Below are 26,997 nucleotides of genomic sequence, written 5' to 3'. Positions count from 1 at the left end.
ACTCAACTGGCTAGACAGAGAGATTCTCAAACTTAGGGTGAAACTTGAAAGTTAACTGAGGTGAAGAGCTATGAAGAAACCCTTAGCATGGTGTCTCTCTTTGGCTCAGAGGCTGGATGTTTTATAGACAGACTTTTTTTGGTTTTTGGTTGTTTTTTTGTTTGTCTTTTTTTGTGGGGGGGGAGAGAGGGGCAGTTACTAAAAAAAAACTTTTTTGGATAAAATCTTGTGTGATGTGAGCATTTAAAAAACAGCACAGAAGCTGATCTTTGTCAAAAGGCACATTTTTTTCTTCACAACTAGTGATGCACTGCATTATGTTTTTCATCGCTTATTTGTGCTGATAAATAGGAGCCTTTTCAGCCAAAGAAATGCAACATTGCTTTTGTGTAAAATTAGACACTTTTGATGCAGTGAAAAACCCTCCGTTGGAAGGGTTCTGACGTCACTACAACTCCACTGGAGAGTCTCCCACATTCCCACTTAGGCCTGACCTCCCATCCTCACGGGTTCCCCTAGGTTTCCTACCAGAGCTCAGGATGACATGTGAGAGGAGGTCTCCTCAAAGTACTTGCCAGCAAACCTTCTTGTCCCTTATCTCCTTTGGGTCCTTTTTCTCCAATATTCCCCGTACTGGCACCTGATCCAGGCACTCCTGGAGGACCCCGGGAGCCAGCGTCACCCTGAACATTCATTGAAACAAAGGAACTCTGATCAAGAGCTGAACGAAGGTTAAAAAAAACAGAAAGAAAATGAGACAGCAATTCACCGGCTTCTAAGCTAATGCTCTGAGTAATTTTAAATGCACCCTGAATATCTGGTCCTGCAGCATTAATATACAAAGAGGTTTATAATCCCTGTGTTATTTGTAAATCTCAATCTTAACACTGGGTCTATAAAGGCCTATCCACAACCCAGGCCTACCACTAGCATCTTCCCTGGGGACCACATCACAAAGGATGGGCTGAGCACCTCACATGTGGCAACCTAGGAGCCAAAAGGGAAATCAAGGAAGAGACGCTCTTCACCTTTTCTCCCTTGAGGCCTGGCTCGCCCGGATCTCCAGGGTCACCGACATCACCCTGTGAAGGAGAAGCAATTTCTTAGGCACAGATTTACAGTGATCAATCATTCAGGTCCTCTACCTGGCAGGTCCTCTCTTCTCTATCCCAGCTAGTCCCAGATGTTTGAAGCCTCTTACATGGACTCCCAATGGATTTAGACCTCTGGCAGAGAATCTGTGCATTGCACAGGTAAATTTCTAGCAGTGCCAGCTTGAGTTATTAGCACATGTTGAGCGGCAAACTCTATCCTTTGACCCATGAAAGGGAGATCTCATGTTCCCAGGTCTGTCCCTGTTGCACCAAAGAATTTCACTTGTTTTTAGGGTTTTATAGCTGGGACTGTCTACTGAGATTTATTTCCAGTGCTATCATATCCAAGGGACAGGCAGAGAGGTAGTTTTGATACAGTACTTAGAGCAGAATCAGGCTGGACAGGGAACAGAAAGAGTTTGGCAATTTCCAATTAGGGAACATACTCTGAAGCCAGAGCACAGGGACCCATGGAAGGGATGGCAGCTCAAAGGTATGAAGCAACAATCCCTGACCAGGAAATGGAGAGTACTGTCATACCAAATGAGTTTGGAAAGCAGAAGTCAAGTCCAACCTGCCTATGATGCTTGGGCTGGATCAAAATTGTTTCAGCTAAACGTCCTTTTTTTGAGGAGGAAATATGTTTTCAACATAACCAAAAAAAATCAGATAGTCTCCAGTTCTTCCCCAACACCAACCCCAACCAAACCAAAAACAAACTGGACAATAAACCTGAAAACCAAAACTGTGGGGCTGGACATGCTTTCCCCCTTCTCCCAATTTTGGATACTTTCTAGCCACAACATTATGAAAAAACAAATTAGGTTGGCGGGCAGGAAAGGGGCAGTTCAGTGCAAAGTCAAAATATGCAACACCAGCACATACCGAGTAATTTTCAATCAGCTCCATGCAGCATTTTTTTTAACCTGAAAAGCACATGGATCCTGTTCCTAATGCTACCACTCCATGTGCACGCTCTTTCATATGCCTGATGAATATTTCTCCTATGCCTGATGAAGGGTGTTTGTGCCTGAAAGCTTGCAATTAAAGAAATGTTTTTGCAAAAATCTTGTTGTTCTAATAAAAGATATCAACTCTATTATAATAGAGTCCTGAATGCCTCTCTCTCAAACTTTTCTGCTGCCATCCATCACACTAGTATGTCCCTAAGGATCCCTAATTCTCCCCTTCTGAGGTCTAAATTTTTCTTGATGCCTCCATGGATAACATCTTGCCCCCAAAAGAGCAAAAAACCAGTGTGAAAATAAAGCATCAAAAGATGCCAATCAGAAAGGGCCGTTGTACTCTTGACCTTGACACTCTCCACCCAATTTCATAACTCAGAGCCCTCTTTTTGCTTGGATTGGTCTACTAACTGCAACTACCAGAATCATCTCTGCCACTTTACTCCACCCTATTTTCAGCTTCTGGCAAGAATCAGACACATACTCTGCCTTGAGCTGGTTGCAATGAAATGACTACCTTGGTAGTGGCCCATAAGGCAGGGACCATCTACAAGTGTACCTCTTTTCCTAGCTCCCCAGGTCTCCCAGGATGTCCCTTTGGCCCTTCATCTCCTGGTTCTCCAGAGCTTCCTTTGACACCTGGATCTCCTAGGAGTCCAACTTCTCCCTGGAAAGGAGGAAAAAGCCAGGCATTTAGTATAATCTAGCCAGCGCTAGATGCACTCCATACACAGTCTTTCATTATAAATTGTTACCTTCTCATCAAGACATATTCTTCTGCATAGGTGTTATATGCTAAAACTCTGTGGGATTCCAAAGCTGTCACACACCTTGCTATAATATGAAGTAACAAATTGACGAAAAATCCCAGAAGGACTGACTGTAACTTGTGGTTTGGGATTTGCAAAAGCTCTTCAAGCACTGAAGTGACTGACCCCCATTTAGAGTCAAAGGGAATTGGGTACCTAGCTCCCCAGGCACTTCTGCAAACCTAACCCTGCAGTAATGACAGTAACAACAGTGAAATCTCAAGGGCTTGGGAGGTTTTGCTGTTATTCCAAACACTACAAATCTGCAAACTGCCCTTAAAGAACCAGCATATGCCCACCTTGTGGTGTGACAGCTCCATATGCTGAGTGTGCAAATCTGAAAGTGAAACACATTTGCCTGCATTTGTTGTGGAAGCAGCATGAAAGGGACCTGGTAACATGGGTGGCAGCATTTCTTTTTTAAATGCACTATTATCAAAAAGGGGTGCAGGTCTCCCTTTAAGTTCTATTTTCTGCACCCATTCGATCCACAGATGAAGACAGAGCATAAGGGTCTATGTCTGGCCACAGAAATATGTGCATTCACTTTCACAGAAAGCCCAGTCCCAAGGTGTCCCTGGGGGAGTGCTGTACAGGCGTCGGGCCTGTAAATGTATGTTAAGAATGAGTATTCCCTTCCCAAACCTAGGCAGCCAGTGCAGCCTGTTGGTTTTTCCATTCCATGTGTCACTTCGTTAGGCAAGTATTAAACACGACATGAACTTCAGAACTGAGCCTACAGACTGACCTGTTTCCCTTTGACACCAGGCTGACCTTCCACTCCTGGCAGTCCTGGAAGACCCTAGAAATGAAAGAATAGACTAACTCATCAACACTTTAAAGAATTTACACACCCTCTGGCTCTATGCATTGGCCAACAACACACTTGTGACTTAGCAGGGCCAGGACCAGAGAAGGCTGGACCATCCAAGAAGTTCCTCAACAGCTACAGAGTGCCCGTGCCAGCTATGCTTTCTTGGGGAAGGTTGCCAAATCCTGTGTGACCCAGATTGCATCTGTCTGAGGCCCTTCCCAAAGCAGGACAAAACACTTGCTTGAAACAATGTGTGCCAACGTGGACCTTCCATTTCAGTTCAGCACAAGCTGTCCTAAGCCTCCTTCTCTCACCAGGGCCCCTGAGAAGGAGTGAAATGGGGATGGGGATCAGGATTTCCTCTGGCACCTAGCATACCTGCTCTCCATCTAGACCACCGATGCCAGCTCCTCCAGGATCTCCTGCTTCACCCTAGAGAAACCAGGACATTCAACTGAAACTAGAATACCACGTGGGAGGACTGACACTGAGGAAGCCCCATCCTCCAAGCTCTGGCAATATCAGTCTCTGAACAGCTACAGTAGGCTGTCATATTTTGTCACAGACATGTCAGGAGAGTTTGCAATATTTGACTTCCCACTGGATGCTCAATGCCCTCTTCCCTTCATGTTAAGAGCCCCTTCCTCCAAAGAGTGGCACTTTCACTACACAGGACGGGGCAATACAGAAGTTCCCAGCCTGATAAGGTCCCCTCCAGTGGCGAGAAGGAAGAGCAGCTTCTCTTGGGGATTTTGAGGCTGTTGATGCAAGCAAGGAAAATAAGGTGCTCCAGGGTCACAAGCAGGCAGTCTGGGCTCAAAGGTGACTGTGAAAGATGCAGTTCTTTAAAGGAAGGTGAGGATTCTGCATGCTGGCTCGTCTGAGTGTATTGCATGTGGATAAATCAACCAAAACCAAAGGTCTTATGTTTGCAGTGTTAGTGGAGTAAGGCTGCAGGGCATTCCTGAATGCTAGAGCTCACCCTCAACCTTTTCTCCATAATCCAATTTTGCCTACTGTGCACCACTTTCCCCTATGCTGTCCACTCACAGAGAACGCCATCTGTTGACTGTGGAAGGAAAGCATCCCGACATGGGAGAAGACGCATATGATACAGGCAAAATTCCTGTTCCTCACCCAGTCCCAACGATTTAATTTACTGTTATAAGGGAGAATATGCCACGTCTGTCTGCATATGGACTTCACTAATAACACACCAAAAATAGTGTAGGTATTGGCTGTGCATTCCTGCCCATGCAATTAAATGGATGTAGAGCCAAGTCCCCGTTTCATTTCCTTACCTTCTCTCCTTCCTCGCCCAAAGGTCCCTCAGGTCCAGCTGGACCTTCCCGACCCTGTAAGAGGATGAACTAACTTAGCAAAGACATTCTTATTCAGACTTTCTTCCACTCCCAAAGGTTGCCTATGGGAACAATGACAGAACACGCTGCACAGCCTGCCAGCTAAAAGGAAGAGCCAGGCTCCTGCTTTGATTTAGGGTCTCATGTATCTACATTCATCACTCTTCAATTTGGGCTCATCCCCCTGGCCTGCTTCTTCTTGTTGCAATCAATTAGGAGGCCTATTAAAAAATATCACTGCCTCATACGGAGCACCCAATACGCCAGATTCATAGATTCATAGATGTTAGGGTCGGAAGGGACCTCAATAGATCATCGAGTCCGACCCCCTGCATAGGAAGGAAAGAGTGCTGGGTCTAGATGACCCCAGCTAGATGCTTATCTAACCTCCTCTTGAAGACCCCCAGGGTAGGGGAGAGCACCACCTCCCTTGGGGGCCCGTTCCAGATCTTGGCCACTCGAACTGTGAAGAAGTTCTTCCTAATGTCCAGTCTAAATCTGCTCTCTGCTAGCTTGTGGCCATTGTTTCTTGTAACCCCCGGGGGCGCCTTGGTGAATAAAACCTCACCGATTCCCTTCTGTGCCCCCATGATGAACTTATAGGCAGCCACAAGGTCGCCTCTCAACCTTCTCTTGCGGAGGCTGAAGAGGTCCAGGTGCCCCAGTCTCTCCTCATAGGGCTTGGCTTGCAAGCCCTTAACCATGCGAGTGGCCCTTCTCTGGACCCTCTCCAGGTTCTCCACATCCCTCTAGAAGTGCGGTGCTCAAAACTGCACGCAGTACTCCAACTGCGGTCTGACCAGTGCCCGATAGAGGGGAAGTATCACCTCCTTGGATCGGAGGAAGACCAAGGTCAGTTGGCAAAGCAAGTGAACACCAAGCTACAAAATTCATGCACTTTCCAGTTATGTCAGAAACCCAAAGGTTAGGTTAGGTTAGGTTATGTGCCATGATTCAAGCATAAAAAGGTCTCTCAGACAGTGCCGGATTTAAGCTTAAACTACAGCTTAGGGCCTCAAAATATGAGGGGCCTCTGAATCAGAAAAAAAAAAAAAATTGACTCAATATCAAGTTTTATAATAAAAGAGATAATAAAGGAGAAGTAAGTTGGTAAATAAAGGAGATAAAGGAGATATGGGGAAATGAGTCTCTAAATATGGACATTTTCATTCTAATATGACAAAAATATACATACATTGGATTATTTTTATTGTATGGGGCCTCTTAAACTGGACATAGCTTAGGGCCTCAGCATGTCATAATCCACCACTGCTCTCAGATACCACCCACACTGTAGGCTGAATATTTGGCCTGCAACATCATTAAAGAGCCCAGGGAAGACCCCACAGGGAGTGTACAACATTAGGTCAATGAGTCAAATGCCTTAGTGAGGGAGCCAGTGAGCAAAGGCTGTTTGATAGCATGTGTACCCTGCACAACACAAGGGAGGAAGAATGCTTTGAATCCCGCAGGAAGAACAAGGACCCAGTAAACCCCTACACAGCAAGTGCATTTTCCTTTGTCATCAAACAAACACATCTGACAGGACTGTAAGACAAGACAACATTGACCTCACACGCTGGTTGGCTCCAGCTACCTTGAGAAGCTGATACTAAACTGACCAAGATTTTCTAAAGAGACAAGTGACTTGAGAGAACCAACCTGAGAAACCATAAGAAGCGGGCTGCTTGTCAGACACTGCCGAGTGCCCAGCCCCTGGAAATCACGTCCTAGAGAGAGCTCAACATCTCAAGTCACTTTTTAGAATCCAGCCTTTATTCTTGCAGCTGCCAACCCATCTGAGACAGGAACCAACGGCTCCACTAAATCAGTGGTCTCCAACCTTTTTAAGTACGAGATCACCTTTAGCATTTAAAAGCAACCCAAGATCTACTATGTGCTGCTGCTACCCCCTCCCACCCACCCAGCAGGTAAGTCTGTGGGAAGGGAAGGGGGAGGCAAATCGAGGCAGAGGGAGAAAAAATGATTTGGGGGTGCATCTCCCCAGCAAGTAAGTCCCAAATGGAGCGGGTTCCACTCAACTTACCCCTGCTCCTGCCTCTGTGGCACTGTCCCTCAATGAGGAGCCTCCATCTAGCCCCTGCCACTTCCTTTCCCCACCAGACTGACCTGCTGGGCTGGGGCATGCACGTGCATGCATGCGGGCACTCAGCCCTCCACCCCAGCCTCAGATCAATTCCAAGAGGCTCTGAGATCTACTGGTGGATCAAGATCCACTGGTTGGTGACCACTGCACTAAAGCATTTTAGCATGCCCAGATGGGAGGTAAAAAGATCACTGTGGCATATGCCCTAAAACTGGGATTTTTTTTCTTGGTTATCTCAAAGCCTTTTCACCAGAAAGTAGTCAGAGAATAGGAAGCAACTAGGTAGCTTCTTTCCTGCAGACCTTTGCATGTCAAGGTTACGTACCCAATCTCACCTTAGCTAGGAAGCTGAGGTAATCAGCAACCAGAAAACCTGTAGCTTTGCAGGCTACAACTATGGCAAAGAAGATACACAGCTGAACAGGAGGAGGAGAAGGCCCTTTCGGGATTTTGGCTTTGATCACAGCTACCACCAGCATGTCTTAAGAGGAGAAAGAGCAGCGAAGTAGCAGCTGATGGCATTGGTCTTATGTCATACACCAACCAAAGGAACCGGCATCTGTACTCACCATATAGCCAGCAGGTCCAGCAGCCCCACTAGGTCCAGGGAGTCCCATTTCTCCCACCACACCAGGTTTGCCAGGGATGCCATCTGTCCCTTGACTACCTGGAAGCCCCTGTATGGAAGAAGGAACAATTAGGCATTGATAAATATATCCATGGGTTCAGATGTACCTGACAAACAACACACAGAGCAGCTGGAGATGCCATTCCCAAAGAACAAATGCAACCGCCCAGAACTAAGAAGGTCATGAATAGAGTATGGGCTGGTGGCTCGGGATCTACATCCACTGAGAACTGGACTGAGACCACCACGTTATTTTGCTGACATGAATAAACATGTCTCTGATCTGGATGGATCTTCTCATCTCCACCAGTGCTACCCAAAGGGCAGTTCTGCATTCACACCCCGATACTTTTTTCACTTACTGGCAATCCTGGAAGCCCTCTAGGACCTGGGTCTCCTAGTCTCCCCTGCAACAAAGATTGTTAATGGCTGAGTGGTAGCAAGTGAAAGGGGGGAGGCAGAGACAATAACAGGGAAAGCTGAGCACCTGGGGCAGTAGCAATGCATGGAGGTAGCAGCAACTTCTGGCTGCCACCATTTTTACCTCCTGTCAATTCCCATCTTGCACAGCAAAAAGCTTCCCTTGGGCCATTCACCAGCCCTGGGTCCCCAAATTTTCAGTTGGAAAATGTGATCCCCTGCACAGGAGCCATTCACACAGTGCTATTTGCAATCTCACTGCAGCATCGCCTGCCACAGCTACCCTATCCCCATCCCCAAGGCAGTGCCTCATGCCCTGCCCTCTCCTCACCCCTGGCAGCCGAGGGGATTTTACTGGTGCTGCACTGGTCCCTCAGCAGGGCCTCACAGTGCAGCACCATTTGAACCAGCAGAATGAGACATTCTGGCTCCCCTTGCAGAGGGCTTGTTTGCACAGGAGGATGAGGATCTCATGCTGAGCTGACACAGCTCAAGTGCTCCCACAGATTAATTGGAACTAATGAATTGCATCTGCATTTCAGAAGTGCTCCAGAATGCAGCCTGGCACTTCTTCCACAGCAACGGCCTCGGGGTGGAGCAGATGAACAATGTCCCCCTTGCTTTGTCAAAGCCTGTCGCGGGCCAGGGTGGGACCATCATCAATCCCCACTGCCTGGGCAGGGGTGATGAGCCTGGGGAGGGAGTCTGGGACCTGCACGATGCCGCTGCAGCAGGGTGCATGGCCCATTCAGTTGGTTCTCCCCAAGTGCCAGGACTGCCCTGTCAGGACCCCCTCATGTGCTCTGTGGGAAGTGATGCAAATGCTGCTGCAGCATGGTCCAGGAGCACCTGGTGTGAGAAGTGATGCACCCTGTGCTGTGCAGGGACACTGCTGGAGACGCCCTCACTCTCACTTTGACTGCACCCAGCAGGTCTCAATCCCTGGCCTCTTGCTTTCCCTCAGGGTCATTTCCTCCAGCTCTGCTTCCCTTCAAGAGCTACAATCCAGAACCAGGGTGCTCATGCAAGCAGGCCAAAGACAGCTCCTACAAATACCTTTCTCCACATTTGCCAAAAAAGTGTCAGGAGTGGCCTCTTTAAAGGGAAACCTGGGAAACCACAGAGGGATGACTGCAGCTCCCTACTGCCTCCTGACTGGTTTGGGGGCTAGGCTAACTCCAGCACTGAGAGGTTTTCTTTTCCATGAAGCTACAAAAGTGCTCAGTAATGAGGGTAGAGAGCAAAGCCTTGGCCTTGCTGGAGGGCCCTGACTGTGCCCTGGCCTTTCATGCCTGTGTTCACTGAGTGTGCAAAACTGGCCCAATCCTTTCAGCACCTGAAGCTCCTCACCACGTACACAGAGAAGAACAACAAGGCAACACATACCTGGAGGCCGGGGGGGCCTCTCGAACCAGGAGGGCCAGGTGGAGCCTGATAGGGAGGAGAGAGGCAGAGAGAACAGCCTTGGTAACTTCACAGATTTCATAGACATTAGGGCTGGAAGGGACCTCACAAGATCATCGGGTCCAGCACCCTGCCTAAGGGGCAGGAAGTCTGCTGGGGTTAAATGATCCCAGTAACACAAGCATCCAAGTGTCGCTTAAAAGCATCCAGACCAGGTGTTTGCACCACTTCTGGGGAGAGTCTATTCCAGGCACTGAGGACTCGGACAGTAAAGAAGTTTTTTCCTTGTGTCCAGCCTAAAACGGTCTTCCAGGAGTTTGTGACCACTGGACCTTGTCTTCCCTTGGGGTGCCCTGGTGAACAGATATTCCCCCAGATCCTGATGCACACCCCTGATGTACTTGCAGGCTGCCACCAGATTACCCCTGAGGCTTTGCTTCTCCAGGATGAAAAGCTTGCCTTGGTTCTCCTGAATATTTTTGCACTATGGCTTGTTTAAAGACCTTTCTGCCTCCTATGTACACAGTCCCACATGAAACATTTAGGCAGCTACTGAACCTAACTCCACACTTCCTATAACCCCATGATGATGGTGGGGAAAGTTTTCTCACCATAGTTTACTGCGCTAATTGACAGCAGATCACTACCACAGCCTACCACTGGAAGCCATGTATCACTTACAGGCTGATTTTTACAGACAGTTAAGGAACAATACTTACTTTGGGTCCAGCTTTTCCTGGAAATCCCGATGGGCCCTGGACTCCAGGCTCTCCCTGTACGAAGAGGTAGAAGGAGGTTTTATCCATTACAATCTGGTAAAGAACCTCTCATGTAAAAGCAACACGGGTAACCACCTCTTTGTAAACAGCAGAGGAGAATCGATGAGGCTTAAATCGATCCAGGCAGAACGCAGCCTTATCTGCTCAATTCTAGGTGGGAGTTTTATTGGCGCATATATTGGTGGAGACAGAAAGTTGGATTGTGGGTTGAGATTGTAACATGGCCTCACAGCTATAAATACAAATAAGTATCCTGAACTCATTAGAGAGAGGCCTGAGCCAAAATCCATGTTGGTCAACATCCAACATTTTTAACATGCTTTTTATTATGAGCCAAATGACAACAAAAAAAGATCCCATAGAAATATATATTCCTAATCCAGGGGAAAATCCACATCTAGCTTGTAATGTAATGAGTCAGCCCTCGCTCAGGTACTAACACAAACTAATTAATGGAGGCAGCAGGATTTCAGCATGTTCATACTGACTGCTTCCGCCCTACTTTTCTGTTAGATGGTTTTTCTTAACAGGGCTAGCAAGCAGACAGGCTGACTGAGCAACAGCCACTGTTACCTCCCTTGACATCAAACTTTGGTCTCACTCAGGAAAGAAATGCAAAGGGGTGAAGAACAAGTAGGTGATACAAGAGGTAACAGATGCTGGAAGCACAGTAGCGTCTCACCCTACAGAAGCTATTCCCATGCAAGAGACTCCCTTCTTTTACGTCACACCCTAAACCAGGGTGTCCCTCAAATTAGAAGAAGTTCACTCTCCCTAGAGTGACTGTCAAGCAAATGGCTAACAGCAAGGTCTCAGGAGGTCACCCCTGAGTTCCCACCAATAAATTTTTATGGTCTTACCTTTTCACCCATAGGTCCTGGTTTCCCTCTGTCACCAACAGGTCCTGGGTAGCCCTGGTGGAGAGAAACGCGTTAATCTAATTCAGTTATGTCTAACGCACCATATTCACCTTGAGTAGAGGTGGAGGAAGCCAACTGTATAGAGCTCACTTCCCAGAAATGACACCATTCATAAAGAAGATAGGAGATAGAAGCCATCATCAACAGTAGAGCATTTACAAAAAACTTTCCCTGCCTTTTTGTTTCTTCTCAAACAAACTTCAACATCCTCCTATAACAAGCATGAGCAACAGAGCATACAAACATAGCAAACATAGCAACAGAGCTCTTCCTTCCAGCTGCACAGCCAGCTACACGGTGCTTAGCTAGCTACTCCCCTTGTCGTGTGTAGGAGAAGCTTACACAACTGGTAATTTAAAAATGGAACAGACCACTGCCCTCCCACACCAACTACTACGTGCCACTCGAGGGGATTGTCTAATACTATGTTGCTGTAGTAGAGAGGGTCTGAGCAAGAGATGGTGTTCATTCAAGCTATCTTGCTAAAGGAAAAGTGGAGATCTTATGACCAATCACTATGGGAAGGGTTTACACAGGCAACCACCCAGCACCAAAGCCTGGGAATCAGGACTGAAAACTACACAAAGTAACTTCATAGTTTCATAGTTGGTAAGGTCGGAAGGGACCTGAGCAGATCATCAAGTCCGACCCCCTGCCATGGCAGAAAAAAGTACTGGGGTCAAACGACCCCAGCAAGGTGTTCGTCTAACCTCCTCTTAAAGACCCCCAGGGTAGGAGCCAGCACCACTTTGCTTCGAAGTGGGGGTTTTCCACATACGTTGGAGGAAGAGCTCTTTTTTTACTGATGCCACAATACCAGGAACACCATCTGGCCAGCCCCTCAGGACACAAACCATGGCTTGGGACTGGGACAGGAAGGCAGGTGCTCTTTGTATGGAAGCATCAGACCAAGGCTGGAAAAATGGGCTGACTCGAGCAGCTCTCATTGGCACAACCTCTACCTGGCCAGCAGCTGGCCTGAGAAAAAGTGGTATCAACACACAGCAAATTCCAGGGTGATATCCCAGGAAGCCAAAGGTGTGGGGTAGGATGCTTTCAGAAAACTCCTTCTCGGACTGGTCTTGGATACCAGGCATCTGGACAGCTATTTTTTCTTTCAAGCTCAGCCCTTTTCTATCTCTGGCCCATGTGCTGTTATAGATCTGCCTCCTCACTGCCCAGCACCACTGTGCACTGGTAACAGGTGGGCATGGCTATCACTTACATACATGCCGACAGGTCCTTGAGGTCCTTCCAAGCCAGGTTTACCAAGCAGACCCTGCCAAAAAGGAAATTAAAATTCAACAGGCTGCCTGAATGCACAAGGCCAGTCCTGCTGCCAATGCTAGCAGGACAGGAGCAGTATAGTGGATTACAGAGGCAGGGTGCAGGGATCTTTCTTACTAAAAACTCAGATAAACAGACATGGTTTAGTCTGAATCCTAAGAGAGTATCAAATATTTGATACTCCTCTTGGCTTCAGTAGGGACCAAGAATGCTCTGAATCAGGGATTCATCCTCTAGCCCATGGGCCAAATGCAACCCATGGAGCCATGGCATTTGGCCTGCAGGGCTCTCCAGGGGTTGGGAAATTTAGCAGTGAGTGAGCATTGGCAATTAATATAGCCACTCTCCCCCCACTGCCAAATTCCTTAACCCCAAGCTGTGCGCAGCAGGTTGGGGCCAGGCCACACTGCTCCCCCTCCCTCCTCAGCTGGATCAGGGCTGGACCATGCCTCCTTCCCCCTGCAGCTGGATCAGGGCAGTGTCAAATCCCCTTCTTCCTTCAGAGGGCTGGGTTGGGGCCAGGTGCCCTCCCTCCCCATGGCTGGATGGGGTCCCACCGCAACCACCCCAGGTGCCAGGTTGGGACCACCAGCCAGATCTAACCCACGGATGGACCAACCACTGCCCATTCAGCCCTTCAGCCAAAATGGTTAAGCACCACTGGTGAATGGTTCCTATGAGAAACCACACCTAGACACAATTCTCTTTGCTTGCAGCAAACACGGGAAAAGAATGAGCACTTCAGGTGCAGAAAGCATAGAGAAGGGAGAAGAGGCTGGGTCACTTTTCTTTGCTGTGAGTCAAGCCAGACCGTTCAGAAACGGCAATTATAGTCTCACAGGGAGCACAGCAGCTAGAATACAAGGCACTTGTTTGCATGTGTTGAGAGATGCAGAAAATCCTCAGGCTCAGAGGTGGCGAGAACCTTTGTCCATGCCCTTAGTTATCTGTTGTGTGGCACGCTTCACATCAGAGAGCCCATCTAATCTACCACTGGCCCCTCTGTGGCACCATGATAATGCTGAAAACTGCCCCAGAGGCCTGCTCTGAGGGAAACACTCAAAAACACATGAAATGAGTGAAATCCAAAGCTCTTGTTTTTAGAACAAGCCTACAGAAGAGCTACATGGTCCCCCACGTGTGCTCCACTACACGAGTGAAACTCACCCTCAGTCCTGGAGAACCTGGGTCTCCATCAGGTCCTGGTTTTCCTGAAGGACCCTTTAAAGACATTCAGGGATTGGTGTCATTAACAAAAGATTTACCTTGATGAAGGCATTTTTAAGCCCTGGTATGTGTTGCTCTGATCAGCTAAGAAAGCAATCTAGTCCTTTATAGGTTCCCCCTTATAGATCTAATGCAGATATTTGATTGTGATGCATCCACTTGATCTATGTAGATTGACACTGCAACTCCTGCACAGCACCATTCATCTGCTGTCCAATGCCAGCATCTCTGGGCTGGCACCAGGGAGGATGCAGAGCACCTGGTGCTCGATGCCACAATACAGCAGGACATGAAGTCTCAGATACTCTTTCTGGAGAGAGTGCAAAACAACCACTTTATGTCTAGGAGAAAGAAATAGCTTGGGATCTTGGGGTCTGGCAGCTTGTGCAGCTGAGTGAACAAGCACTGCTGGCTTGCTTATTCTCCCATAATGTGGGTGCACACTACTGGATTCAACCTGAAAGCTGGTGCTTGAATCATACAGAAACAGGGCTAAAAGAGACTGCAGGAGGTCATCAAGTCTGACCTCCTGCTCAGGACAGGATCAACCTTGTCTAAACCATCCCAGCCAAGTATTTGTTTAATTGGCACTGAAAGACTTCCCATCCTCAGGTGTACATGATTATGTGGCTGTCTTGGACAGACATTACAAGATGCAGTACTCCTGCCCCAGCATAGCTATTCATGGATTGCTGCTAGCTTTCAGGTTGGTCCAACAACAATTATCGTTGCATTTCCTTTCAAGGCGGTGCTGTTGGTCGCTGCTGGCTCTTCAGAAGCATGTAGACATGCTTTACTAAGCTTTACCCTAAATATTCCCAGTGTGCACAATGCAGCAATACATTCTGCTGAGATTTGCACAGTCTAGTTTTCTTTGAGTTACTACAAAAAGCAAGAGCACCACTACAGCCTTACTTGCTGTACAGACACCCAGCCCACCAGCCTTTCCGCATGAAAGATAATTCTACAATTAAGAGAACAGAACTTCCTCCACATTGCACTCTCTCTTAGCTAGACAAGCCCAGGGATAATATATTCTATTCTTTCCCATTTGGGGTATGAACCAGGCCTTAATTCAGCCAATGGTGGCTTTTCTGTAGATTTTAATGGGAGTTGTCTCAGGCACTGAAAGAATAAGCTAGAGGTTATAAGACTCCCTACTGAGAGCAACATTGACTTCAGCCTCATATCTGCTATCCACCATCCTCCCAGAACACGCGACAAAACAGTGAACTGCCCATTTTAGTGCTGTACTGAATGGACCGCCACCATAGGACATAGGGTTTTCTTACTAGTAATCCAGGAGGTCCGTTGTGCCCTCTGTCACCCTGTAAGCCTAAAAAGCCCTGGGGAGAAGCACAAAGAGTCAAAACATGTGAGATGACGGTTGGGAGAGAAAGTGGAAGCAAATACACATAGGTAGGGCTGGCCACGAGACTGCTGCTGATGTCCCTGTTACACTGGGTGAACTCATAGCCCTGAACCTCTCTGGGTTAGCCTTCTATTAGTGTAGTGGCTGACTCATGCACATTGTCTGTGGATTTCCTGACAGGAGGCTGGCTGTCTCAATTTTGAGGCCCTTTTTTCAGGGGAAAAATGGAACAGAGTGTTCTGAACAAAATCTTGTGATTTTCTGTTCAAAAGCAAGTTTTTACATTCAATTTAAAAAAAAAAAATTGCATTCTCTAATGTAAAATAAAGTCATAGTTAGAAGGCAACTGTCAACGTGCAACTTTTTGTTCAGCCCAAATATTTTCCATAGTTTTGCTTAGTGAAAACAAATAGTTTTTTCCTTTTTTTTTTCCCCCCTCTAAATCAAAAATGGTAGATGCCATGGAGGGCATTGAAAAGGGGATAAATCACCCGAGATCTATGCAGTTCAGTGCTGCTCTTCCAGTACAGCATCCATTTCTGCCATTGTTGGAGACTGGGTTGGGCTAGACAGACCACCGGTCTGCCCCAGTAGCACTGTTTATGCTCCTTTTACTCAATTTTAGGCTAGGGAAAACAAAGAATCTCCCACAGGACGGACTCAAAGGACTAGAAAAATTTAAAACATCTGCACACAAGGAATTCTACTCACAGCTGGTCCTTTTCTGCCAGGGCTCCCCACAACACCTGATCCACCCTGCAGGATAAGTCAGGCAGATAATAAGGTCTAGAAAATGTCATACAGCTTCTGCCAATTCCCACCCAAGACCATAGCATAAGAACATGGACATACACGGGTCTCCACTTTGCTTGTAGGGCAACACCTTGTTGAAATCCATAGGATTTATGTGGAAACCTGACTCACCTCATTTCTTGCTAAAGACAAGAATCACAAGCACGGGGTTTCTGGCTCTCACCTCTGCTCCTATTAGATGTTTGTCCACATCAAATCACCACTAGAAAATCTCTGTGTCTGCATGAGGGGCTCAGGACTGGAACTATATGGTCAAGGGGTTCAGGGTATAGGGAAGCAAGGGTTGAGGACTGGTAGGACACAGAACTGGAATATGCATATGTAGGCAGTGAACTTCAGGGGAAAGCTGTAATGAATCTGCAGAGCTGTACTAGCGAGAGAACTGGGGGCAAAGACACATTTGCAAGTGGGTGAATGATGTGCATGTGCTACGTAGTCCCAGCTCAGTGCTGTCCAGCTCATATGGTCGTGTCACAGTATTCAGCTGTGACAGTCCACAATGCATTAGGACATTCAGTTCTAGGGACTGACTTGGATCCATCTCCCTTTTTTATAGAAGCATATTTATAAGAGACCCTCCATATTCACTAGCAACAAGAATTATCAGCACCAACTGAGAACTCTGAAGTTAACGTAACAGGTTGTAATACAGTAACTTTCACTTGTAGTCTTTCCCAGCCAGCCCAAGAATTACAATGCGACAGAGAAGGTTTAAGTATATAGTATAGAATGGGAACCTGTGTACCAGGCTTTCCTTCTGGGCCTTCTATTCCAGGAGCGCCTCGTAAGCCCTGTCAAAAAGGTTTATGTTGGATTAGCATCTCAAATGAAACGCACGTGCTTCTATTTTACATGCAGCAAATTTGGACTGTGCAGGATGTATTTAAATAATACAGGAGGAGGTGCCTGCATACACAAAGGAAATGCAGACCTTTTCACAAGAACAATTTAAAGAGATGGGGATGAAAGACATTTGCATGGGCATACTTGTTTGCCCTCGGGTTGTTCAATCCTGACTACTGGGAAAGGAAACAACTAGCTAACGCAGTTGCCCGTCTCTGCTGTTTTGCAGTCTCTAAATGCGCCTCCCCACTGTTTCTTTGTTTGTTCACCTGTTGCCTACTTCCTACACCCCAGATAGTGAACTCTCTGGGGCAGGGACTGTGTGTGTTTGCCTGTCTAGAGCTTGGTGCAGTCAGACCCTAATCTTCATCCAAGGTCACGAGATGTCAGTACCTCAGAAATAATCACTTGCAAAGTACAAGATTTCCTAGATGTAACAGGACAAGTTTGTGCTCATCATTGCAGCCTGCTTGTTAACACACGTCTTGTCTTCTAATTGCACCCTCACTCAAATGCAACTAGCTTGTAACAGCTCTTTCCCACCTCTGCTGTTAAACACTATAACCAAAAAATAAAAAATAGCAGTGGGTGAAAACCTATTTTTACCACTGTGCAGACAAGAATGTTGAATACCTGAAAAATATTTTCCTTCCAATCCCCTTGTGCCCACTTCCATAGCTATTAATTGTAGCTTATTTGTCACATGTAACATGGCTAATAAAAGTTTCACTGAAAGTTACTTGTGAGTGTGCTCTATTTCCTACATTCCCTGATAGCAGGGCTCATTGCATTTTGCTAGTGTTTTTACTAGCTATATAGTACTTGCACAAAAGGATACACATCCTCTATACTGCCATTCAAGTGGATTCCTTACCACTGACTTTACTACATGAGTCCCCAAGAGGAGAATGTGGCACATTTTCACCCGTGTGCAATATCCAATAGCAGCTGAAAGCCACGTTATCTCACAGGATTTACCTGCTACCTGATCTATGCCATGAAAACAAAGAAGTGAAATACAAGCAAGCCCAAACTGCAGCTAGGGTATAATCAGGGTGCCTACTTTTATTGGGAAATAACCAGCAAGTCTGAAGACCTAGGTATGGAAGTGGGCATGGAGCCTGTATGGTGCCGTGTTCTCATTCAGGTATGCAGTAACTGCTAATCGTAAGTGAAGCCTGTTGAAAAAGCTGCAGTGCAGACCTAAGAGAAAACATGGGTCTGGACCCCGATCTCATTTGTGCTGGTGCAGGTGTATTTAAGTATACTCAGCTCAGCTGCACTATCATGTGTTCAGGGCCAGCAATTTATGTTTCAGGGAGATGTCGAACCCTTCCTTGCTTCTCGACCTGACTTGTGTTATTAGGGCAGTTTGTCCAGTGTCTTCGTTAAAGCAAACTTAGATGAGTTGTAGACCAAGTGCAGGGCTAGTGTTACTTACTGGGGGTCCCGGGACTCCAACAAGCCCACGCTGGCCCATACGCCCCTGTAAAGAAACAAGCATTACACGAAGGCACCTTCCGCTCCTTAAATAAGGCACAACTTATGAGTCAGTCCCAATCTAGTATCAGGAAGGAGCTTTAGTAGTAACGTGGGTTAATGGACTTTTACAACCATGGATTCATTTATACCTCAATGAAGGGTCACCTTCTATCTAGGCTTCTCTCTGGTGTGGAATTTCCACTTCACCAGCACTTGAACTGAGTAGTTTATTCACTCCTGGGTACAGAGAGCTGACCACCACTACCCACATCTTTGCCAGCAGATTGTTGCTACATGGCTCTGTCTGCTTCTTCTCCTCCTCAAGTATCATTAAATTCAATGGACTCAAGCACACGCTCACAGTTAAGTATGCTCTTAAGCTTTGTCCTGAATCGGTGCTTTGGCAGAAGGCAGATACCTCATTATATGATCCGTCAGACAGGGGATGCTTTTTGTCCAGGCCAAACAACCTGTGCTGCTCTCATTTGGGATTCACTGAAGGTGTTGGTTTGGATCGTTAAAGACCTAAAAATGCTCCAACGTTCACTGACAAGTAATAAAAAGCAGTGTCACTTACCCTGTGTCCCCTTGGTCCCGCAATGCCCTTTGGGCCATCTGGTCCTCGACTGCCCTAAAATTCACAGGGGACAACCCAGTCACGTCACACCGCTGCGTGTATTTCTAACTTCCCTCTGCCTTTGCTCCCTGACAGATCCAGTGGCAGGCACATCTCTACAACGTTTCAGGAGCCCTTGGCAAAGCCCACTGGAGTCAATGCATTTTTGAGCTTTGGACCAAACTGGAGAGAGAGATTTTGATTTCTCTATTTGAACAATACTGTGATGTGCGTAATGTGCATTGCACTTCAGATAGCAGCTAGAACTTGCATTGCAAACCACGTCAGGTCCCCCTGAGATAGTGGATAGAAGAAGCTCTATTTTGACATGTGAGGGGAGTAGGAGAGATTGATTTTTTCCATGCCCACACCACACACAGAGCAAACCACACGCAACCAGGATGTAGAGTCTTAGATATCCTGGACTTCAAACCTGGAGGTCTCTGCAAGCAGACCCGAACTGGAGGAAGATACTTGACCCCTATGCCAGGATTTTCCCTAGAGAAAGGTACATAATGTGAAGCCCTATTCTAAATCTCTGCGTAAGGTTCAAACACGGGTGCCGCATTGGGCAGCAGCCCCACTAACTCCTCCAGCACCTTGCCCTCTGGAGGCCTGTGGATCGCTGGCATCCTAGATATACCTGTTATGCCAACTTCCATGAGTCAATGCAGAGAGGCTGTGAGCAAGAGAAAGGGTGGGTGGGGGTGCTGGTACTTTTCCACTTAGCCAGTCAGCTTCACTCTGCAGCTTATAATTCAGCTGGCTCTGCCTTCGCTGAGGAAGGAAGATTTTTTTTTTCTTTTAAGCCATGCACCAGGTGGAGGCAGATTTCATTCTCACAGCTTGAGGCCTGTCAAACACTTGCAGACAGGACTGTGGAGATAATTTGTTCTTGGAATCGGGAGAGCATCTTTAGACAGCAAACAAAATATGATCCCAGGCCCTCTTCGGACAGGACAAGCTGGAGGTTCATCACAGCAAAGTGCCCACACACAGTAGCTACTACTCGTTTGGACACTGGGGACAGAATGTGAACCTCAAGGTGGAGGATACTGAAAAAAAGGGAAATTAGCATTTGGCAGAAACAAATGCAATGAACTCTTCAGTCTTTACTGCCCAGCGCTTTCATAACACAGAGATGATTCAGGAAAAACCTGGCACTGAGCAATGTGCCTGAAAGCTGGACTCATGAACTGTCAGGGACCAGCATAATCCTCTTAGGAGTGAGTCAAATGTCAGAGGGAATAAGGCCATAACGGGACCTTGTACATGAGCATCATCATCATGTTTCCTCTGGGACTGGTGAAAACTGCTGTGCCTGTTCAGTGCCATGGAGTGCCTGAAACTAACCCCTTACAAGGTAAGTCATTCAGAGTGGATACTGGAGTAAAAAGGGCCAAAATGATACACTAGTATTTCCCAGGCTCATAAAAGCTGAGCCTCCTTACAGGAAAATGAAAACTAATCATTGCCTGCAGCCCTGCTTGTGTTGTTAAAGACCTCTGTGCCCTAATGTATACATCTTCCATGCTTCCCCACCACCCTCCAAAATGACTCCATTAGCTTTTCTAGGGTCATGCCCCACCGCACTTCAGGGGATCTTGGACATAATCCTTCCTCCACTTTCTCCTGCACAATGAACAATCAATAAAATAGTTAATGATGCAGATGTTTAACTGTAAAGCTGTCAGCATCGAGTGAGCCCCCACTGGAAAGAGCAAGGCAGCTCACGCTCCTGAGCTACTGCTCAAGCCCTCTGCAAAGTCAAGCAGATGCCTCAGCATCCATAACATATTTCGAAGGTTTTATTTGCACCTGTAGCACCCGGTCACTTGGGATTAGGCTACAGTAACACAAAAGCTTGTCAGCCTAGCTCTACTGATTCCCAGAGCAAACTCAACTGTGGTTGCAAGGCACTGCTATTGCATCTACACAGGGGATGGGTGGATTTCTGGTATAGAAATGTTGTAAAAAAGTCACTCCTCCAGTTGATATCACCCTACCAACCAGCGGTATAGAGAGAGCTGCTTCTATGGGGAAAAACTGAGGTTATACCTTTGCCTCCACCAGCCAGTCCTTGAAGATCCTTCCCCGTGCAATAACATATCAAAAAGGGGTTGGCAATGTTTTTGGGCAGAGTACCAAAAACAACCGCAACCTCGACTTGCAAGATGTTGGTGTGCCGAGGAGGGTGGTGGGGGAGCCGCAAGGGACCTGATCCCTGTTAAAGCAATGCAGCCCCGGCCCCTTCCCCATTGTCTGCTCCGACATGTGCGTGCCAAGCAAAATGCCTTCATGTGCCATGCTCTGGCACCTGTGCCAGGGGCTGCCTACCCCTCAAATAGATTTATTAAAAAAAAGTATCCTGTGAGGTCAGACATAATACAAAGTTAATGATAGGTAAAAAAAAGCTTTAACAGAATCTAAGAACAAAGGGAAAGGTCTCCTAGAATATTTGTTCATTTAAACCACCGAACTAAGTACCATTTCATATTAACAAGCAAGATTCCCTTGCTCTCAGCATCAGCAAAGCCAATTGCAGCAAGGACAGGGAAAACAACTGGATACATAATGAAATGGCTGAATCTGTGCATGCTTTCTGTGCAAACTGCATGACAGACGGTGAATGCTAACAGACTCATCTGCCCTCCTCTCAACCCAGTTTATGATGTTGTATGTAATACAGGGCATCTGCTTTGTTTTATTATGAGGTTGGAACTGACACACTTCCACAGACAAAGCAGCTCGCTGGGAGGCTATTGACCAAAATGACATATCATAGGAAATGTCTCTACTGCTCAAGCTTCCTCCAAAGAGAGGCTGCAATGTGCCAACCTACAACTGTCATGCCAGCAAACAGGCAACACGGCACCGACATCAGCAATTCACTTTTCTTCCCGTGCCTCAGTTTCCCCATTGACATCCAGCCTGGAGTCTGGAATTCTCCCAGGAGTGTAGGGGAGTTTAGCACAACCACTGCTGAAATTCAGCTGCAGAAGCAAAAGAGCTTAACACGTTCTGACATCCATGGACGAAGGCTGCTAGGCAGAAGGCTTATCCTTGCTACTAAAGAAAGCAGAGGAGAAACAAAAACAAGGCTCAGACTGACCTTTGTTCCTTCACTGCTGTTCTGGCCAGGCAGACCGATCTGTCCTTCCTCCCCCTAGAAGAGCAAAGAAGCAGCATTATGTCAGTAAATCCTTTGGTAACTATTCTGTAATTTATCATAGGGAGTTTACTGCCTGCAAGACTGTGCTTAGATTAGTTGTTACTTGAACTAGATCCAATTGGTGCATGGAGATTTTTCTTTTCTCTCTGTGTACCCCGCCCCCCTGCACCCAATACAGCTCTCAAGGGACAACCACTTATATTATATTTAAGAAAAAAGAAACCCTCCAGATAAATCCCCCTGCCAGACTAGGTCCCCCTTGCTTTATCACTATGAAGAATGTCTCACATCTCTTGCACATCAAGTGGCGATCAGAGCCCTTGAGAGAATGGGTCTGGGCTTATTTGCTAATTATGCTGGCATAGGGCCCAAGGCAATAACTCAAGAATATTGATGCGTGGGGCTGTACACGTATAGTGTGAACAAAAACAGAGCCCCCTGCTCCTCCATGCCTCTGAGGGAAAGATCTGACATGGGAACAGTTTATCCAAGGAAGGAATAAAGAAAAAAAACAGAAGCAGGTAACTCCTGGCACAGGTGCCAGAACATGGCATCTAAAGGCATCTTGTTTGGCACACACCTTGGGGCAGATGGTGGAGAAGAGGCTAGGACTACAGCGCCACAACAAGGATTGGGTGCCTTGCGGCTCCCCTGCCATCTGCCCCTGGCACACCAACATCTTACAAGGCCAGGCTGCAGGTGTTTTTTGACACTCTGCTCAAAAATGCTGCTGACCCCTGGAACAAATCCTCCAGTGTTTCATTTTGTAAAACCATGAACCTAACGAGAGCAAACAAGCTAAGTGGAACCTGCTGATTCATTGCAATCACCTGGTTCATTAATTCAGTCTCCTGGCAACAAAACTGATTCAAGAGGATGCTTAAGAACTGCCCCAGGTGCCCTCTGAGTGGCACACAAAGCCAGGGAGCCTCACTCAGTGGTGAGGGGTTGTCACAGAAAAACACACACAGCTCCTATCTGTAAGTCAGGGTAGTTTCCAGATGGGGTGTGCTGCAAACTAAGCTGAAAAGGGCACTGGGTAGTGAAGAGATAGCGTGTAAGTAATTATTCTCTGTGCAGTGAACAAGGAGGGTTCCTACACCCAGTCTGAATAGCTAATATGCTATCAGGGCCCAATCAGGCATCCACAGTAAGGCACAACCTGCTCCCTCCTGAAAATGAAATGCTGTGTTTCAGAGAGAGTGGTTTGTCAGGAAGGAAAGGGGGAGGCAGAGAGAAAATAATCCCTGCTTCTCTTTCCTTTCCTTGTGTGTTTGGGCCCAACAGAGATCAAATGCTCAGCAAGGATTCAATGGTATGGTAAACACTTCAGCTTTGGTGCAGCCCTGGAGCTCTGCACTGAATCTGCATTGCACGACAGGCATTTTTGAAATCATCTTCCTTCTTGAAACTGCCCCCCACCCAGCTTGGATCTTTTCCAGTCTTGCAAACTGAGATGGCTTGTACCTGACCAGCATAACAGGCCAGAGACAGGAGACTGAGTCCCCTGGCTTACTCTGAGAGGGTGTGAGCATTCACCTCCTTAATTGTTAACATCATCCCAGTTGCAGCATTTTTCTTTCCAGTGATAGAAAGCCAGAAAAAAGCCCAGAATGGGTCTCAGCTGCAGGATGATGCGCTGGCAGCTTGAAAATAGTCTGAAAGACTCACAAACAGCACTTGTAGAGCAACCAGCAGATCTGAGCCACCAGAGACAACCAGCATACAGACTCATACGAGCCCCACACGATCCAGGGAAAATTGTCTTTAATATCCAGTGGCTGCCTCCCCTTTGGCCAATTTTGCTTAACACAGCAGTGCCAGTGCATCACTTAATTGCCTAGCTAATTTAGAATCAACTAGAGGCAGCAATTGGAAAATTCCAGGGCAATTTGGACCAAGTTACTTGCTGGTACAAACTGGTGCAAATTCCCTCAACTCCCCTGACCCTGCCTGTGTATCCCAACAGAGAATCTAGCTTTAATTTCTACCTGCCCTGTTATCTGATATGGAGGTTGCAGTGCCAACAAAATAGGTAGCCCTCCTTATTATAGTATCTGAGTCCCATTGCTTCTCTCTTGTGTGCATGCAAGTCCCTTAGCATCTCATTTTCAGTTCCCTTGCATTTCTGCCCTGGTAAGATGTCACCCAGTTGGAAGGAAATGATGGCACAGACTCAAGGTTTTGCCAGCAGCCATCAGGATGGGGAAGGAAACTGTCCATCAGTTCTCTTCTCCACTCCATCAGGGTTAGGGAAACTTAGGGCAGAGGTAGGGATTAGCCACTAGAAAGTTCACTGTTGTAAAATTTGCCTGGGGTGTAAAACAAGAAAATAGCAACGGCTTCTTTTCTTAGCAGGACAGTGCACAATGGTTCACCATTAGAGGGAGCCCTTACATCACACATTTCTCATCAGGGTGTGCCTTAAGAGCACCAGGATGCTCTGAACTGTAGTGCATGGATATATATGCATCCATTGCCCACAAAAGAGGCAGATGTGGAGCAGTGGAAGTGGGCAGAACCCAAAGGGAGTTCTGCTTTCTCCTAGATAAGTGAAGGTGGGGGGAGAGAGACATGGTAAAAGGCAAGAATGATTCCCCACAAGCCAGGAAGCTGTAATAAGGGAATGAGGATAATGGGGGTGGGGAGTCAGCTGGAAAAGGGTGACTGATGCAGAAAATAAGTAGGAGCTAGGAGGGAGAGAATGCTCAGCGCAAGGGAAGTGGGAGGAGGCAGTGGGAGGAGAGACAGCAAGAGGTGATGGGAGGGAAAGAAGCTAAGGAAGTACAGGTTGGATGAATGGACTGTAAGGTGGATAGAAAAATGGCTGGATCATTGGGCTCAAAGGGTAGCAATCAGTGGCTCAATGTCTAGTTGGCAGCCAGTGTCAAGTGGAGTGCCCCAGGGATTGGTCGTGGGGCCTGTCCTGTTCAGTGAATTCATCAACAACCTGGAAGATGGGCTGGAGTGCACCCTCAGCAAGTTTGAAGATGACAGCAAGCTAGGGGGAGTCATACAAATGCTGGGGAGTAGGGCTAGGATTCAGAGAGATCTTGACAAATTGGAGGATTGGACCAAAAGAAATCTCATGAGATTCAAGAAAGACAAGTGCAAAGTCCTGCATTTAGGATGGAACAATCCCATGCACCGGTACAGGTTGCGGGCTGACTGACTAAGCAGCAGCATTGCAAACAAGGGCCCGGGGGTTACTGTGGACAATGAGCTGAAGATGAGCCAACAGTGCCCTTTTTGCCAAAAAGGCTAACAGTATACTGGGCTGCATTGGTAGGAGTGTCACCAGAAGACTGAGGGAAGTGACTATTCTCTTTTATTCAGCACTGGTGAGGCCACAACCGGAGTGCTGTGTCCAGTTTTGGGGCCCCCACTACAGAAAGGACGTGGATAAATGGGAGCAGATTCAGTGGAGGACAATGAAAATGGTGAGGGGGCTGGGGCACATGACTTATGAGGAGAGGCTGAGGAAACTGGGCGTATTTAGTCTGGAAAAAAGACGATGGGGGGGGTGGGATTTAATAGCAGCCTGAAGCGGGGTTCAAAAGAGGATGGGGGTGGACAGTTCTTAGCAGTGGGAGATGACAGAACAAGGAGCAAGTCTCAAATTGCAGCAAGGGAAGTTTAGGTTGGATATCAGGACAAACTCTCACAAGTAGGGTAGTAAAGCACTGGAACAGGTTATACAGAGAGGTTTTTGAATCTCCATCCTTGGAGGATTTTAAGACCTGGCTAGACAAACCCTTGGCTGGGATGATCTAGTTGGGGCTGGTCCTGCTTTGAGCAGGGGGTTGGACTAGATATGACCTCCTGAGGTCCCTGCCAACCCTCATTTTCTATGGTTCTAAGGAGCGGTTGAAGGATTCGGGGGACAGGAAGGAGAGAGACATTTGGATGAGAGCAGAACTGAAATACAATGGAGATTCCTAACCAGGCAGGGGGCCGTGGGATGGACACAAGGGACTAAGGGAGTGGTAGGAAGGAGGAATGGGTGAGGGCAAGCCTGCAGCATCTGAATCTGAAAGTGCAGCGAGGATTTCTGACTGGATCCTTTCTGCTGATCAGTGGCCCCAAAGGCACATACAGCAGCAGCAACCTGAACAAGCTCACACCACCGTGGAGTAAAGACTTAGCAGAAGCACACACATAATACAAGGGGGGGACTCCTGAATAGACACACGTCTCAAACACCATCCTCCATGAGTTGCTCGGCTTCCACTCTGTTTCAGTGTGGCATCAGGCCTGCTTGGTGCCTCTGTGTGACTCACACCTGCACTGTGACTGCTCATCTCCACAAAGAAAGAGGCACTGAGTCCCAAACACTCTCTCAGTGCAGTATATGGGGGCTAAGGTACAGACCTCATCAACTCCCACCCGCTACATTAGACCCAACGGCACGTACAGCTGCTGAGAAATGACAGACACAGGACAAGAGACTTCGCCACCCCGCCTCTCTCAGGAAACCAGTGTGAAAAGGGAGAGGGCAATAAAGCAATTCTGAGGGCTTAGGTAAAGACAGAGACAGGAAAATGGATCATCATGCAGATTCATTAGCCATTGACTACAACAGCCAGGGATCATACTCTGTTCTCCAAGGTAAATGTCAAGGCAGGGAGAAGACGATGTTTCCTGGGTATTTTTTGTTTTATGTAGTGCTGCAGCCATTTTCTCACAGAACATTTAACATCTGGAGAAGCAAAAAATCCTTACATCAGGTCCTTGGAGCCCGGCCAGCCCTCTGGGTCCAGGGAACCCTGGCAAACCAATTTGACCTCGAATTCCTGGGGGGCCTTTTGTCCCCAGAAGCCCTTGTGCCCCCTGGAAACAAAAAGACACGGAGATGTCATGGACAGCCCACAGGGACTACAACGA

The 26,997-nt window shown here is 47.2% G+C and overlaps 1 protein-coding gene across 6 annotated transcripts in view; it reads right to left on the bottom strand.

Annotated features, from left to right (window-relative positions):
* The window catches only part of COL27A1 (collagen type XXVII alpha 1 chain), a 227,985-nt gene that overhangs the window by 19,574 nt on the left and 181,414 nt on the right, over window positions 1-26,997 (bottom strand). For all 6 annotated transcript variants that reach the window (XM_059715547.1, XM_059715548.1, XM_059715551.1 and 3 more), the window contains 20 exons: window positions 26,836-26,943; window positions 22,054-22,107; window positions 18,903-18,956; window positions 18,285-18,329; window positions 16,738-16,791; window positions 15,899-15,943; window positions 15,108-15,161; window positions 13,756-13,809; window positions 12,527-12,580; window positions 11,242-11,295; window positions 10,322-10,375; window positions 9,585-9,629; window positions 8,141-8,185; window positions 7,720-7,827; window positions 4,984-5,037; window positions 4,061-4,114; window positions 3,617-3,670; window positions 2,619-2,726; window positions 1,029-1,082; window positions 576-683 (listed from right to left, as the gene is read on the bottom strand). In XM_059715547.1, coding sequence (XP_059571530.1) covers window positions 576-683; window positions 1,029-1,082; window positions 2,619-2,726; window positions 3,617-3,670; window positions 4,061-4,114; window positions 4,984-5,037; window positions 7,720-7,827; window positions 8,141-8,185; window positions 9,585-9,629; window positions 10,322-10,375; window positions 11,242-11,295; window positions 12,527-12,580; window positions 13,756-13,809; window positions 15,108-15,161; window positions 15,899-15,943; window positions 16,738-16,791; window positions 18,285-18,329; window positions 18,903-18,956; window positions 22,054-22,107; window positions 26,836-26,943 — 1,260 coding nt within the window. The remainder of the gene's footprint in view (window positions 1-575; window positions 684-1,028; window positions 1,083-2,618; window positions 2,727-3,616; window positions 3,671-4,060; window positions 4,115-4,983; window positions 5,038-7,719; window positions 7,828-8,140; window positions 8,186-9,584; window positions 9,630-10,321; window positions 10,376-11,241; window positions 11,296-12,526; window positions 12,581-13,755; window positions 13,810-15,107; window positions 15,162-15,898; window positions 15,944-16,737; window positions 16,792-18,284; window positions 18,330-18,902; window positions 18,957-22,053; window positions 22,108-26,835; window positions 26,944-26,997) is intronic.

The sequence above is a fragment of the Alligator mississippiensis genome, chromosome 12 (genome assembly GCF_030867095.1).
Source record: "Alligator mississippiensis isolate rAllMis1 chromosome 12, rAllMis1, whole genome shotgun sequence".
NCBI lineage: Eukaryota > Metazoa > Chordata > Crocodylia > Alligatoridae > Alligator > Alligator mississippiensis.
This window is presented reverse-complemented; position numbering and strand designations above follow the sequence as displayed.